The 15,647-nt window shown below is 38.2% G+C and overlaps 1 protein-coding gene across 3 annotated transcripts in view; it reads right to left on the bottom strand.

The window, feature by feature from the left end:
- The window catches only part of SKOR2 (SKI family transcriptional corepressor 2), a 72,271-nt gene that overhangs the window by 14,553 nt on the left and 42,071 nt on the right, over positions 1-15,647 (bottom strand). For all 3 annotated transcript variants that reach the window (XM_043976456.1, XM_043976454.1, XM_043976455.1), the window contains exon 7: positions 5,765-5,832. In XM_043976456.1, the coding sequence (XP_043832391.1) occupies positions 5,765-5,832 (68 nt within the window). The remainder of the gene's footprint in view (positions 1-5,764; positions 5,833-15,647) is intronic.

Raw genomic sequence — 15,647 nt, 5'->3', positions numbered from 1 at the left:
CAAGAATCAGTCCTATTTGAGTGCTCTGAGTTTGGTCCAATTTCATGCAGGAAGAAAGAGGACAAAGAACTGGACTCAGTAATTAAGTAACAGTAACTTGCATTTATATAGTCCTTTAAGGTTTGTAAAAAGTTTACATATGTCAACTTGTTTGATTCTCACAACAACCCCATATCTTAGGTGCTATTATTAATCTCCATTTTTATAGGTGAAGAAACTGAGCCACAGAGAGGTTAAAGGACTTGCCTAGAGTTACACAGCTAGGAAGTTTATGAGGTAGAATCTGAACTCAGGTCTTCCTGACTTCAAGTTCTACAGAATATCTACTGTGATACCTAGCTGCCCCAGACCTAGGTTCAGATCCTGCCTCTGGCACAAATTGGCTGTATGACCCTGGGTAAGTCACCTGACTTTTCAAGGCCCCAGTCGGTTCTTTAAGATTATAAATTGCCCCAAAGTTAATGATCTACATTGGTAGAAGAAATTTCTTCTCTAGGAATTCCCAATGCCAGCAAAATCATGGTGGCGGGGTAGGGTGGGTTAGTAAGAATTTCCTTCTGACTAGAAATGAAACTGAATCAGTTCTTCTCTAGGAACCTTTAAACTAAGATAGATTACAAAAAGAGATATTTTAGTTTGATTTGCCCAAGGTCATACAGCTAAGTGTCTGTGGCAGGATTTGAACTCAGGTCTTCTTGTCTCTAGGTCCTGATGTTCAAAAGAAGTCCTTCCACTTCTATTTGAAAACAAAACAAAACGAACATAAACTCCTCTGTGTTGGACTGGCAGAAACCTGGGCCAGTTCCCACCAGTTAATGCTGGAGGATCTCCAAGCTGAGGCCTTATCGCAGGAAAGCTGGGCTGTGGCCAGCCCTTGCTCCTATGGCAACAGGAAAAGACACATATCCCTTCTCCCAGGGAGGAGGCACTTGTTCCACTCCCCCCAGTCGGCAAGTTGTAAACTGCTTTTTTACAGGTCCACAGTGAATGAAACATCAGAATTAAATCTATTGATTGAACATTATTTTAATTGAGGCTTTTAATGAAGAACTTGGAGACCTGTGCTTCTCCTGGCTGCCTGAAACTGCAGCTACCTGGCCGAACAGCAGAGGGCACTTGGAGACTAACACATTTCTTCCACATACCTGCATCTCTGGGGTGATGCTGCAAGTTCAATGAATGTGTATTTTGGTTTAGCCATTTATCATATGCTCTGCATTGCAGTTTTACAACGTCCTTCAAGAACTTTATTAGAGAAGGAGTGTATCTTTAACAAGCCTACAGTAGTAGCTAATGCAAAGAGGCATGCTTTAAACACTTGTCACCAAATTAGCAAGCAAATACCCAGATAGAGACTACTAGCTTTTGTTAGAAGATTCTCTCTCTCTCTCTCTCTCTCTCTCTTCACACACGCACGCACACACACACACACACACAAACATCTGTGTATGCATGTATATGTATACACATAGTATATACACATATACAGTTATCTCTTCCACATTGCAGGGATTAGGGGTGTGGTGCCCCTGCAATCTGGAAAATCTGGCCCTTTATACAGGAGAAGAAGCCTCAAATTTTTTTCTTTTTTTTTTATCGGTGTTTACAGTACCTTATTGTTAAATTTGTGTTGAATTCCCATTTAATTTCTTATGCTGACCCGCAATATGGTGAAACAATGATGGGGAGGGATAACTGTACAATGCACATATATATAGGTTTGCAATATATATTCATATATGTGTGTGCATATATATGAATGGATGGATATTCAAATCCTTAAAGGATATTTGTCAAAAGGCTATTGGCTGGGATTCAATATGTACTCTCTTGTTTCCAATTCTTATGTGTGTTAATAATTATTTTTTCAAAGTAAAGTGAATTTCCATTATGCCACTTGTGAATGAGTCAATAAGCCCTTTTATTTATTTTTGGCGGGGTAATGAGGGTCAAGTCCAAGGTCACACAGCCAGTGTCAAGTGTCTGAGGCCGAATTTGAGCTCAGGTCCCCCTGAATCCAGGGCCAGTGCTTTATCCACTGTGCCACCTAGCTGCCCCCTCAATAAGCCTTTAAAAAAAAACAACACTATAAGTTTTGCCCCAAAGCGGGTTTAATTTTCAAGTTCTTATATTTAAATCTCAGGAAAAATATTTTGTTTTGCTTTTGTTTTGTTTCATTGACAAATCTGGTTTATAAATGAAAGTTATGAGTATCTAAAATTGTTTTTCAGAATATTTTTCAACATCTATTTTGATCTGTACATTTAAGAACTTGGATCCCAGTAAATTATTTTAATTCATAAGTGAGCACATGTAAAAACTATTTAACCTCATTCTGCATATGGTTTCCCTCTCCCATAATTACATAAGATTCATTTGACTATCATGACCACCACTTCTCATTTTATTAATAGAATAAAGAAGAGTTAGTGTTTTGGATGTGATTTTGAATAAAATGAATACAGTGTAACAATATAGCAGAGATTTCCTTGGAAATCTTCAGAGTTTGGAGGGATTTATGTATTTGAAGTCCCAGTGATTATGGAATTAACATGTGCTTTTATATCATCTTAAGGATAAAAAGAATTGGTTCTTTTCTGAGTTAACAAAGTACTCACTAACTGTAAGAGGATTTACACGCAGTTATTCTAGCCTCAAAGGGCAGGCATAATCTCATGGTAACTATATTCGCTTATGAGTGCAATGATTCAAGGAAGATGAAAGCTAGTAACTTTAAAGCCTGATAATTTATTAATAGCCACAAAATGACTTAGATTTTCCTTGGGCACTTTGGGAGGTGCAGGATATTTTCTCCTACCAATTGATCAGTGGCCAGATAATTTATTTGAGCAATAGTTTGCTGATATCACATGGTGTCCTGATTCTTTGGTCAATATCTATGAGCAGATAGACTAGGTAGCTTGCTGTGACTTCACTTTCCTACTTGTCCAAAAATAACTTTCCCATCAGTGTCTGGAATGTTTCCTGTCAGAGCTACTCAGCTGAGTTAAGGCATTTTCACGTAGATTGTAGACTCATTGAGGACAAGACTGTTTTGTTTTGTTTTAGCATCTCTAGCACCTAGCACAGAATTCTGTACATTGAGATTTCATGATGTAAGAAACTCTACTTAAGAAGTTTCCTTTACCAAGGCAGATCACCAATATTTTTTTTTTTTTTTTGCAACTTAAGAGTCTTAGCTAGTTAGTTATCTCTAGAATTGAGTGGTTAAGTGACTTGCCCAGCATCATGCAGCCAGTGCATGTCAGGGGGATTTGACTCCAGGTCTTCTTGACTCAGAGGCTAGTTCTCTATCTTTAATGAAATGCTGACTTTTTTACTTTGAAAGATAATAAATAAGATAAGCTCAATAAACACTTGGATTGTGTGGCATTCAAAAAGACCTTGTTAAAGTAGATATATGTTATCTAGGAAAGGTTGAGAGAGAGACAACAATGATACAGAGCATGAAGCCTGATTTGTGGAGGTCCAGTTCAGGTGGGGCACCATGTGGGATGCTCTAGGAGTAATGGGTTCCCCAAGAGGAGTCTCAAGCTTTGGGAGTGAGCTCCTTCTTATGGGGATAGGAGTCTGAGGAGGAGTGGTGACTACTGCAAAATTTTGCCAAATTTGGCTCTGGGTGTAAATATTGCAACAATAATTTAGAGCACTAACTGGGATTCTAATGGCTCATAACAATTCCTCCACAGTGTTCCTTTACTACCAGGAGTAATTTACTAATCATTCTGAATGAATAATACTTGTCAAAACTGACAAGTAAATTTCTGCAGAATTCTTTGCAAAACAGTGCAATGCCAATTCTTAGTGATAAAACCTTGACTCATATTCCAGGAATTCTAAAGAACTTTCTATTTTTTTCCTTTTTGACAGTAATAATTCCCAACAACTTTGGTGATATGTTATCTCCATTTAAAAAAAATAGATGCAGAAAACAAGCACTAATGTTGTATAAGTGCCTTTAGGCAGTTTGGTCAGTGGCAGTGAGAACAATACAGCAGGCTCTGATTCTACTTTTTATTCTGTTAATTTAATGTGCTTTTTAAATGTTTTTGTCCTTGTAATCAAACCTACATATGGGTGGGTGATAATTTTCCTTCTGTGACTCTAAAAATGGTGCTTTGCATGGTGGAATTTGCAATCGTTTTAAGTTCTTAGTCCCAGAAAGAAAACCCCAACACAACAACAAGTAAATGATGAACCTCGAGAATTTGAGTTTCCCCAAATCTGCAATGCAAATTTACTACCAATAGGTTTACTAAAGGAGACAATTAATGACATTTTGGATGAAAAATCAGCTTAGAATTGTTATGTCTTAGAATATAAAGGTGAAAATGCCACAAATAGATTGATTTGTGCTCCCTAAAGAAATGGTTATTAACGAATAAAGAAGTCATTAATGCTGAATTTGGGTACAGCTACCAAAATAAACAAACAAGCAGAATTCAAAAATAAAAGTAGGAAGATGAAGGAGGTTGTTTAAAATCGAGGTTTCTACTTAGAGATGTGCAGATGTGGCTGACGTCTTTGGAAACACTGTTAGTTCATTCAACTCAGCCATCTTTGAAATGGTCCTCAAAATGTGGAAATAAAATGAGATTATTTATAATATTAAGATCAGGAATCTCCATTAATATAACAACTATTTCACAGATGTAGAACAATGCTAATAAATGTTCTCCTTAGAAAAATCAAGTTGGAGATATAGATTGATAGATATATCGATAGACAGATAGTAAGGCTAACAGATTAACATTCAAGTAGATATATTCATACATCTCATAGTATGAAGAAAACATGGACAAACTTTAAATCTCAGAATAACAAGCTATATAAATTATACTGATTGCCATGCCCTGAACATTAAAATAGATGAGAATACTATCCATGGAGTTCAGTGTATATATATATTTGGGGGGGGGGCAATGAGGGTTAAGTGACTTGCCCAGGGTCACACAGCTCAGACACAAGTGTCTGAGGCCAGAGTTGAACTCACGTCCTTTTGAATGCAGGGCTGGTGTTTTGTCCACTGTGCCACCTAGCTGCCCCCAAATTCAGTATATTTTACAAACATTTAAGGGAGAGAAATATTTTCCCTATTTTATAGGTGGAAGATGACAAACTTGGGAAATTGTCTTATAAGCATTGCTGAATGATATTTTGTAGAAAGATAGTTGTGTCAGAAAAGAGTTTCAGAGAGGAAGGGTAATGACTTCAGAAAATTAATTTTTATTTACTTATTATAAAATAAATATTTATTAAACACCTACTATGTTCTAGACACTGTACTGAGTGCTGTTACTATACAAGTAGGTCTTGGGTATTATAAAATTATAAGAATGATTATCATAAACATATTAAGAATGGAGTTACATCTTTTCATTCCAAAACCCTTTGTTTCTTGTCATCATCCTTGATATGAATTTAATGGACATATGCATAAACTAAGGATTATATTTGTAGAAGAAATCCTAGAGTTTGTGTAATACAAATTATGAGACACGCAGGTAAGTCTCTGTATCCCACACAATTTATACATCTGTCTGTGGACACATGTTAAGTACTTATATTTAGATGAAACATACTGACACATCTGCTTGCCCTGTATCTAAGTAAATCTTGTGGTAATTAGCATTCAGACCAGTTGAGACAAAAGTGGACCAAAGGGTTTCAGAGCAGAAATCTAGATGTCAAAACCAAAATAAATCAAGAAATATTTTTTGAAGTAGAAAGAAATATAGCTTACAATTTGTAACTGTTGCACCATTTCTTCTCGATATGCTAGTTCTCTTTTCATCTGATCCTGAAAATTATCTGTGGGAGATAGGGAAATAAAGAAATTAATTAAAATAGCAACACGAAAAATATCCTTTTAGTACATCAAGTCAAAATACCACTGAAGGCATTTTAAAACATGGCCCAGTTCCTTGGTATCATTCCAAAAAAATTAAACTGAAAATTGTTCTGCGAATTGTTTGTTTGTGATACAGTATCACCATAACTAGACCAGGAGCTCCTTGAAGCCTGAGATTATATTTCCTGCTTTATTGCACCTTCCACAGCATCTAGTGCTGACCTTCATACTCAACAAACATTTGTTGATGGATTGATTTAAGTGAATTACAAAGCCCTCCCATGACTTCCACTGGACTAAGGCAAGGGCTAGGAGGAGAGGCACAGCTTAGAGGCAGAGCCAACTATGCAGCTCGATAGTAATAAAAAATGTTTAGGTTGAACTGGGCTTTATGAGAGACTCATGCTGGGTTGTGCCTCATGGGTAAACCAGATATGGGACCATAAAAGATAATTATCCTGATTCACTGAAAGTCTTAATTCCCAGGAATGGTGAAAACAGTGCCATTGATTCCTGTCTCTGTTTGACTCTTTTCTAGAGACAAGCCACACAAAATGGAGCTGATCAGATAATCACATTTTGGATGGGGGATCCCCAGTAAGGTTAGGCATGGCATAGAGCTGTGGCCATTCTCTTGTATTCTTCATCACATCATAGCAGTAATGAATCTTAAGAAATCATCCTAGCTGGGTGTGATGGTGCAAGCCTGTGAGACCTGCTACCAGGGAGGCTGAGGCTATTTTGCTAGCTTAAGTTCAAGAGTTCTGAGCTACATTAGGGCTAAAGCTGATTGGGTGTCTGCCTGAAGTCTGGCATCAACATAAGGAGATGCTGAGAGTGAGGGGCTAGTGGCTTGCCTAAGGAAGGTATGAACCAGATTATCAAAAATGGAGTAGATCAAAGCTCCATGCAGATCAGTATTGGGATTGGGCATTTGCACTTCCAGCCTGGGTGAAAAAGGGAAATCTAATCTTTAAAAAAATGAAACAAAGCAAAACAAAATAATAAAGAAATCATCTTGCCATACTTTATTTTGAAAGTTCTTGGGCTTTTTATAGTACAGAACAAATTATTCCTGGATTTGCTCTGAATATTTGTCAAATCTCCTCAAAATGATTGTTAGAAATATAAGAGTGGGCCAACCACTGCCTTTTCTTGTTTCAATGAAGGACAAACATGGCCTCATTTTCCACCTGAAGATTATCAATGCAATGACCAATCATGACTCCGTAAGACTAATGATGAAGCATCCTTCCCACCACTTGGGAGACAGGTGATGGATGGCAGGAGCAGAATGAGATATATATTTTCAGACATGACCAATGTGTGGATTTGTTTTATTTGACTATACTTATTTGTTACAAGGGAAGGCCTTTATTTATTTTTTGTTTGTTTGTTTTTGTTTTTTGTTTTTTTGCAGGGCAATGGGGGTTAAATGACTTGCCCAGGGTCACACAGCTAGTAAGTGTCAAGTGTCTGAGGCCGCATTTGCACTCAGGTACTCCTGAATCCAGGGCCGGTGCTTTATCCACTGCCACCTGGCTGCTCCCAAGGCCTTTATTTTTTATTTAAAGAGAGGTGTGTGTGTGTGTGGGGGGGGAGGGAGCGAGGTATAATAATAGAGATAAAAAACAAAGAAAAAGGCATCAACAAAGTATTTTGAAAACAGAACAGAGCAAAAGGAATGTCAGAAGGCGACATAGACAAGCAGAGCATTGATCATTATGGTGTTAAATCTGATACTTTAAAAAAACAATCTGTGTGTATAGAGACTATCATAGTCCTTTTTCTGTTCTCTATATGGAAATATAAATATTTGCTAATTTTTGTCTAGTTCATAATAAAAAAAGAAAATTTAAAAAACCTCAAAGACCAAAAAAAAAATTCCCTTATAGATTGTGATAAAGTCAGAAGACATGTGGTATAATGAAAAGAATATTAACACTAAGTACTGGGAGCAAGGAGGAAAGGGAAGAGAGGGAGAAACTATGACACCCAGGGTAGTATGGGAGGGTGCCAGCCCTAAAACATAGTGCTTTGGAACCACCATCTACCTCCCCACCTTATCTCTTAAGCTGGCACTTTTGCTTTTCAAAAAATTTTAAACCAGACCTGTGATTTCATGCATACAGGGACTTTAGGATGAGAAAACTCCTTTTATCAATGTAGATCAGCACCTTCTTTTATGGTGATACAGTCTATAATCTTCAAGTCTTGGAGAATTGCCTGGATACCTGAGAGATGAAGTGATTTGACCTGGGTGACACAGCCAAGTATATTTATGTCATGTGCAGGACTTGAACCCAGGTAGTATAGTATTTTTCAAGATAGAAGAAACAATTCAAAGTTGTTAAAAGTGAAAGGATGGGGGTGGCTAGGTAGCGCAGTGGATAGAGCACCGGCCCTGGAGTCAGGAGTACCTGAGTTCAAATCCGGCCTCAGACACTTGACACTTACTTGCTGTGTGACCCTGGGCAAGTCACTTAACCCTCATTGCCTCACTAAAAAAAAAAAAAAGGTGAAAGGATGAGTGTGTGTGTGTGTGTGTGTGTGTGTGTGTGTGTGTGTATTTTTAAGCTGTATTCTCTGTTCTTTCTTTCTAGGGAGTCCAAGGAACAATTTGGTCAGGTGTGGGACAAGCTGAGTTGGGTTGGTTACAAAATGACTTGAAACAACTTGTTTAGAGGATCTATAAAGGTCCCTTGATGAATCTTGGGAAAAAATGGTAAGGCAATGACTAATAAACATTACTCAGGACCATGTGGATGAACACTAGTATTTATCTGAATTATGGTCTTTGCCCAAAGATAGTGCACTAGCTAGGGCAGTGCTCCAAGGCATCTGTGATTCCAGCATTTCCTCTAGGAATGCTGATCTCAGCCCTTCCACATTTTGAAGAGATTGCTTCAGGAGTTGCCCCAGCCAAAACATCTTTCTCATCTGATGGCCAATCCTTCCATGGTGAAGTCTTTTGGAAATAAGATTGGTAGGTTCTTGGTAGCAAACGTGCAAATCCACCAGTGGGTCTCCATGCTGAGCCTTTTCAGACTGGTAGGACCCAGCAGAATCTACACTTGGTTGGCACAGGCTTGAGGAACCCAGGGCCACCTTCATGATGATGCATCTGAGTGAAGCTTTGGATAACACTTATGGTGTCATTGGTAGAGGTATCTCCTGATGAGGAAATTCACTAAACCAATGCAGATTACCTGCCCTACAAATTATAGTCTGAGGGTTGCCCGGGGAGCGCTGAAAGTTTAAGTGAAATGCCCAGGGTCACCTAGTCAGTCCGTGAAAGAGGCCATATTTGAATCCAGGGTTTTCTGATTCAGAGGCCAGCTTGCTATCCACAATACCAGACTGACTTCAGGTAGGAATTCAGTGGAGGAAAATGATTAAAATGGGTAAAGCAAATCATGAAGTTAGTGGTCTTTGTTATAAGAAAAGTTAAAGTTCAATTCACTGGAGGATGGGGAAAAATGTCAATGTACTGAAACAAAGAAGTTTTGCACTATTCTCTGAAGGTTAGAGAAGACACTTGTTTGCTAGGGAGGAGAGGAAGTTATTAAGCTATGATTTCTTCATTCAAAGTAAGTCTGACCACAAAAAAAATTCTTGGAAAGGGACAGTAAGAGGAGATTATAGAGAAGAGCAACAGCAAAATGGAAGAACACCAGAAATATAATATTCAATTAAACATTTATTAAGTGCTTCCAATGTGTTGAGCACTTTGCCCTATAGTGGGGCTTTGATGTTGTTTTGTTGATTTAGTCATGTCAGACCCTTTGTGACCCCACTTGGGGTTTTCTTGGCAAAGATAACTGGAGTGGTTTTCTATTTCCTTTTTCACTTCATTTTTACAGATCAGGAAACTGGGGCAAACAGGGTTAAGTGACTTGCCCCGAGTCATACAGCTAGTAAGTGTCTGAGGCTGAATTTGAATTTGGGTATTCCTGACTCCAGACCTGGCATTCTATCCACTGCACCTCTTAGCTGCCCAATACTGCAGACGTAAAGATACAAACGAAACAATTCTTACCCTCAGGAGATGACTTTCTATTGGAAGAGAAGCAGAATGCAATGAGAAAAGTATTGTGTATTCAAATGAAGGAAGTTGGAAAAACTAAAATGACTTTGAAAAACATTCAGAAAGAGAAAGACTACACCAGAGATTCTAAAATGATTGATTAATCTTGAAACCCTCAGACCTGTTGTCCCTGCAATTATACAATGACAAAAAGTCCCATGGTTCATCTTTCAGACACTATCAACATCCAGTTGCCCTTGGAGCTCTGGTGTCCCTCAGTAAGACCATGTACTTTAGAGCCTGAAAGGGAATAGTAGAATGAAAAAGAGACAAAAGATCTGGGCTCATGCTATTTCTATGCCTTTCCCTTGGCCATTCTCATCATTAGACACAGCTCTTCTGAGCTTTGGTCTTCACAACATTCCAGAATTCTTTGACATCCTGAAGGAGAGTCCCATAATGAGGTGAATTTTCACTTCCACTAAATACCTGTCATTGTCAGAGTAATGGCTTCTGGTGAAGGGATAGAACCATCCACAGATATTTGTGGGGTGTAAATCCCAACTAGGTAAAAATTCTGGGAAGAAATCCTTAGTGGTGTTTTTTTTTGCATCATTGTATTTCTTTTTGTTTATTTTGCAGGGCAATGAGGGTTAAGTGACTTGCCCAGGGTCACACAGTTAGTAAGTGTCAAGTGTCTGAGGCTGGCTTTGAACTCAGGTCCTCCCGAATGCAGGGTTTTATCCACTACATTTAATTTTTTAAATAAAAAGTTATTTATATAATCAAAACAAGGATATCAGACTATGGAGATGGAAAAACCCCTCACCATTAAAATCCAATATTTGACCGTTCCAAACAAACAACCTGAAACCCAAGCATGTTGCTGTTAAGTCATTTCAGTCATCTCTTATTCTTCATGACTTTATTTGGGGTTTTCTGGGCAAAGATATTGGAGTGGTTTGCCATTTCCTTCTCCAGCTCATTTTACAGATGTGGAAGCTGAGGCAAACAAAATGTGACTTGTCCAGGGTCATACAGTATAGACTCAAGCATAGACCTACTATATTAGGACGCTACCTTGTTTTTCTACTTAAGAGACCGTGGCCTATCCATGACTTTCAGTTATGCCTTCTCAAATATCCTGACTTATTGTTGTTGTTGTTTTTGTGTTATATCTATGTGACAAGATCTGGTAAGCAAAACACTCCTAACTCAAAGCACGCTGTCATTCCCATGGTATTTCCCTATTGCTTTATATGCAGAAAGCTGTAGGGGAGCCATTGATCTCCAGAATCTCCTCTCTAGCCTCCCTAACTGTAGCCTATATCAGACTAGATCAACAAGAATCATCTTAAAGAGTCATTTTGATCATGTCATTTATTCTTAGAAGTCTGCAGTGGCTCTCTAAAAACAAGTTGTAAATGACATCAGGTATTTTTCACAGCTATGGTTAAGGGTTAATTTCTAATAAAGAAAGTGAGAGATATGATGACAAAAGATTTTTTTTTTTTTTGGTAAGGCAATTGGGGTTAAGTGACTTGCCCAGGATCACACAGCTAGTAAGTGTTAAGTGTCTGGGGCCGGATGTGAACTCAGGTACTCCTGAATCCAGGGCTGGTGCTCTTTCCACTGCGCCACCTAGCTGCCCCTGACAAAAGATTTAACAAATAATTTTGATTACATGGAATTGAAAATCTTTGTATGGGCAAAATTAATGCAATTAGGAATAAGATAAGAAGGGAAGATGTTGACTAACAGAAATGTATGAGAACTAAAGCCATTTCCTAATAGATAAGTAGTTAAAGGATATGAACAAAGAGTTTTCAAAAAGAGAATGATAAGCAATTAACAACCATATGAAAGAATTGCTCTAATCACTCATACTAAGAGAACACAAATAAAAACAGCTCTCGAGTTTTACTTCATACTCAGAAAACTGGCAGAGATGACAGAAGATGGGAATAGTCAGTATTTGAGGAATTGTGAAATGATGGGCACACTAATTAGTTCTGTTTGTGGAGATTTAAATTAGTCCAAACCTTCTGGAAAGTAATTCGGAATTGTATGAAGAAACTAAAAATATCCATACTTTTTATCCCAGTGATTCCATTCCTAAACATATCTCCCAAAGAGCTCAATGACAAAAAGAAAGGCTTGATATGCACCAAAATATTTACAGCCACGCTTTTTGTGATAGCAAAGAACTGGAAACAAAGCAAATGGCTTAACAAGTTGTGGTCCATGAAGGTAATGGAATATTACTGTGCTGTATGAAATGTTGAACATTAGGAATAAAGAGAGGCATGGGAAGACATATAAACTGATATAGACTGAAGTGAGCAGAACCAGGCAAATAATATACACAGTGAATGACAAAGCATTAATTAAAGCAGGTTTGGGGAGAGCAGGGGATACAAAAAGAAAATACCCACCTTTAAGAAGCTTATGTTCTAACAGAGGGAGACCACACATGTGGGGAGTAGTGGCCTGTGAGAAGTGTTTGGTTTGGAAATGTTCAGGCTGGTGAAGGGAGCCAAAGGGGAGTAAATTAACCCAACAACTTCAACAATATAAATGTAATTAAAAAAACAACAACAAACAAATGAAAAAGAATGTTGTTATTGCACATGTATAACTATATCAGATAGTTTCCCATCTTGGGGAGAGGGGTGGGGAGGGAGGGATAAAGAAAAACTGGGAACTCAAAATCTTATAAAAAATAAATGTTGAAAATGATCTTTACATGTAATTGGAGAAAATACTACTTACAAAAAGGAAAAAAAAGAATGTTGCAAATGTATAAATACCAAGCTTATTCCCCAATAAGAGATATGAGAAGGCACCTCTTTCCACTTCTGTGCAGAAGGGAGGGACAGTGGGTGTGAGAATATTGCATATTTTTCTAATGTCTGTTAGTTTTCTCAAATACTTTTTTCCCCTTTCTGCATTTTCATTCTTTGTTATAAAGGATGGTCCTCTAGAAGGGAGATTGTGTATATTTACTAGTTAACTTTCATCTCCTCCAGCCTTATCTCTCACTACATCCTATCTTGTTCATTCTTCTTTAGTTAAGTACAACTGCTTATCATCACCAGCACATTATTTAGTATTTCTTCTGACATCACCTTGCCATTCTTCCAACCAGAATTTTTTCCTTTGCCCCATTAATCCATATCCTTTTTACATCTAGAAACATTGCTGACTTAATCAATATTTTTAAAGCAATTTGCTGAAGTTTCATTTCCTCCATGAAGTTTTCCCAGATTAACCCTATCTGGCTCTCATCAGTATCACCATTCTAGGAAGCCTTTTAGTGTTCATAAGCTACCATGATGAGTTACGTGAAGGGCAGTGTGGCTCAGTGGATAGGATGCTGACTTCAGAAGCAAAGTAGAGCTTGGTTCAAGCGTAGTCTCCAACATACACTGGCTATGTGACATTGGGCAAATCACTTAACCTCTTAGATTCCTTGGGCAAGTCTTTAAAAGAAGATGTCAACCAGTAGTAAAAGATTAGTTGAGGGCATTTCCTCATCTAGGGATTTTCTATGCCAATGAAATCACAGATCTTGACCATATCTATAAATATTTTTTGTGTGCTTATGGCTAGGTTTCTCTCCCCCATTAAATTTTAAGTTCCTTAAAGGCAATTATCATTTATTTGCCTTTCTAATCCCCAAATGCTTTGCACATTGATCTGTGTAAGTGTTTGCTCAGTATATATTGTTGTCCATTTTGGCCTGCATGACACTTGGACATCCTTCTCTGAGAATTCACACATTTCCAGTTCTTTTGGAGTTGCAGATTTTAGAAGTGACCTTGGTAACCATCTAATGCTATTCCCCTCCCATTTTACAAATGAAGAAACCATGTCACAATTAATAAGGGACAGTTAGTCAATAAGTATTTAAGTACATACTATGTACCAGGAACTGTGCTAAACTGGGATTGGAATCCAAGTCTCTTGATTTCATTTCCACCTCACCTGATAGGCATGTGCAGAACATTCCTTAGGGTGTTCATGCAGGGACTTTTATTCCATATTTTATATTTATTGAATAAACCAGACTAAATTACTTCTGAGGCTCCTCTCAGCTCTAAATCTATGTTCTTATGATTCTATTACATACATAATTGTGATACTGCAATAAAGTTAAATAAACCAAAACTCATCTAAGCTTAATTATTTAAAAAAGATTTTTTGAGGGGCAATGAGAGTTAAGTGACTTGCCTAGGGTCACACAGCTAATAAGTGTCAAGTGTCTGAGGCCAGATTTGAACCCAGGTCTTCCTGAATCCAGGGCCAGTGCTCTATCCACTGTACCACCTAGCTGCCCCCAAAACAAACTTTTTAAATGGGGAGATAAAATAACTTTCCCCCCCAAGAAATTAGAGTGTGCCTGGGCATACTCAGCATGATTAGTCAGTAGACTTACGTTACTTCAGCTAGACTATGCTTTTACAGAATGATTTTTATATAGTAGACACATAAGTATCTGTTGAATGGAACTGGACTAAATTCTAAAAGGCCCAGCTTTCTCTATTTCATACTCATACAAAAAACAAAACAATTCTTGCCTCCTCTTTCACTTACAACCTTATACCTGATGCTGCCACTTTCTCAGTACAAGCTTTTTCTTTGACCTTGCCACAATCCAACATCTATCCCCTCTACTTCATAGAGATGACTTATTCTAAAAGCCAATGACTTCTTCATGGTTAAAGGGAAAAGTCACCTAAGAGTCCATTAGTTGTTCACATCCTCATTTATTGTCTCCTTTTCTGTACTTCTCAGAGCTCAGTTCTAAGGCACTTCATTTTGTTAACTAATTCAGTCTCTTTTCCTGGGGATTTCCTGGTGAGGGGATCCCCAGTACTCAATGCAGAGGCCCTGGATGTTTCCTCTTTATAAGGGGCCTCACTTCCATCAGAGATTCTGAGTTTCAAGGAGCCAGGATACCAAAGGGGGTTCTTACCCAGGAGAGATACTGAGCAAATCCATTAGGGATTCTGCATATTATGGGGTCAAAGGTTTTGGAAAGCCTGTGCTTTGGGGGACTTAGAGATTGTGAGATGAATGTTTCACATATGGGTATCTATTGTATATTTGTACTCCACTTCTCTTTCTCCTGCTACCATCTTGAGATGATGCTATGGATATATGCTGAAAAAATCATAGAGGCCAAACCTCAGGGAGCCAGAGGCAGTAGAGGGCCTGAAGTAAAAGTGCTCACCTCCCTCAGAGATCTCAGGATGATTTATCTGGTGAAATTGAATACCTGGTATTTAATGGCTGCAATACATAATCAAGAACTCCTTGCATCCTTAATTTCTTTATCTACCTCTATGCTGCTTAGTGTTTAGAGCAATAATCTGGGGAAGCTGAGGATGCCATCCCTGCCCAGATGTAGTGTTCAATCATCACAGGGCCCTAACAGGTGAGGGTCAACTGGCTCTTCCCCCATCTTATGTCTGGGAAACTCCCATCTGTCCTTTGATTATGTCCATGATACAGAATTGCCATCTACTAACACTTTCTCTGTTATTTCTCCACAAACTCTCACTCCTATTCTACATCCTTTCTCTGCCCCCTATGCCAGTTTATATCCTCTGAACACTTGCTCCATTGTGCCCCTTTACCCATATTCCATTCTTTTTTGTAAAAGCTGAAGTCTTTTGTTTTTATATCACCTACATTTCACAATATATCCTAACTCCTCCCTCTCCCAAAGAGCCAACCTTTATA

Source organism: Dromiciops gliroides, chromosome 1 (assembly GCF_019393635.1).
Source record: "Dromiciops gliroides isolate mDroGli1 chromosome 1, mDroGli1.pri, whole genome shotgun sequence".
In the NCBI taxonomy this organism is placed as follows: Eukaryota; Metazoa; Chordata; class Mammalia; order Microbiotheria; family Microbiotheriidae; genus Dromiciops; species Dromiciops gliroides.
The sequence above is the reverse complement of the archived record's forward strand: the minus strand, read 5'-3'. Positions and strand labels throughout refer to the sequence as shown.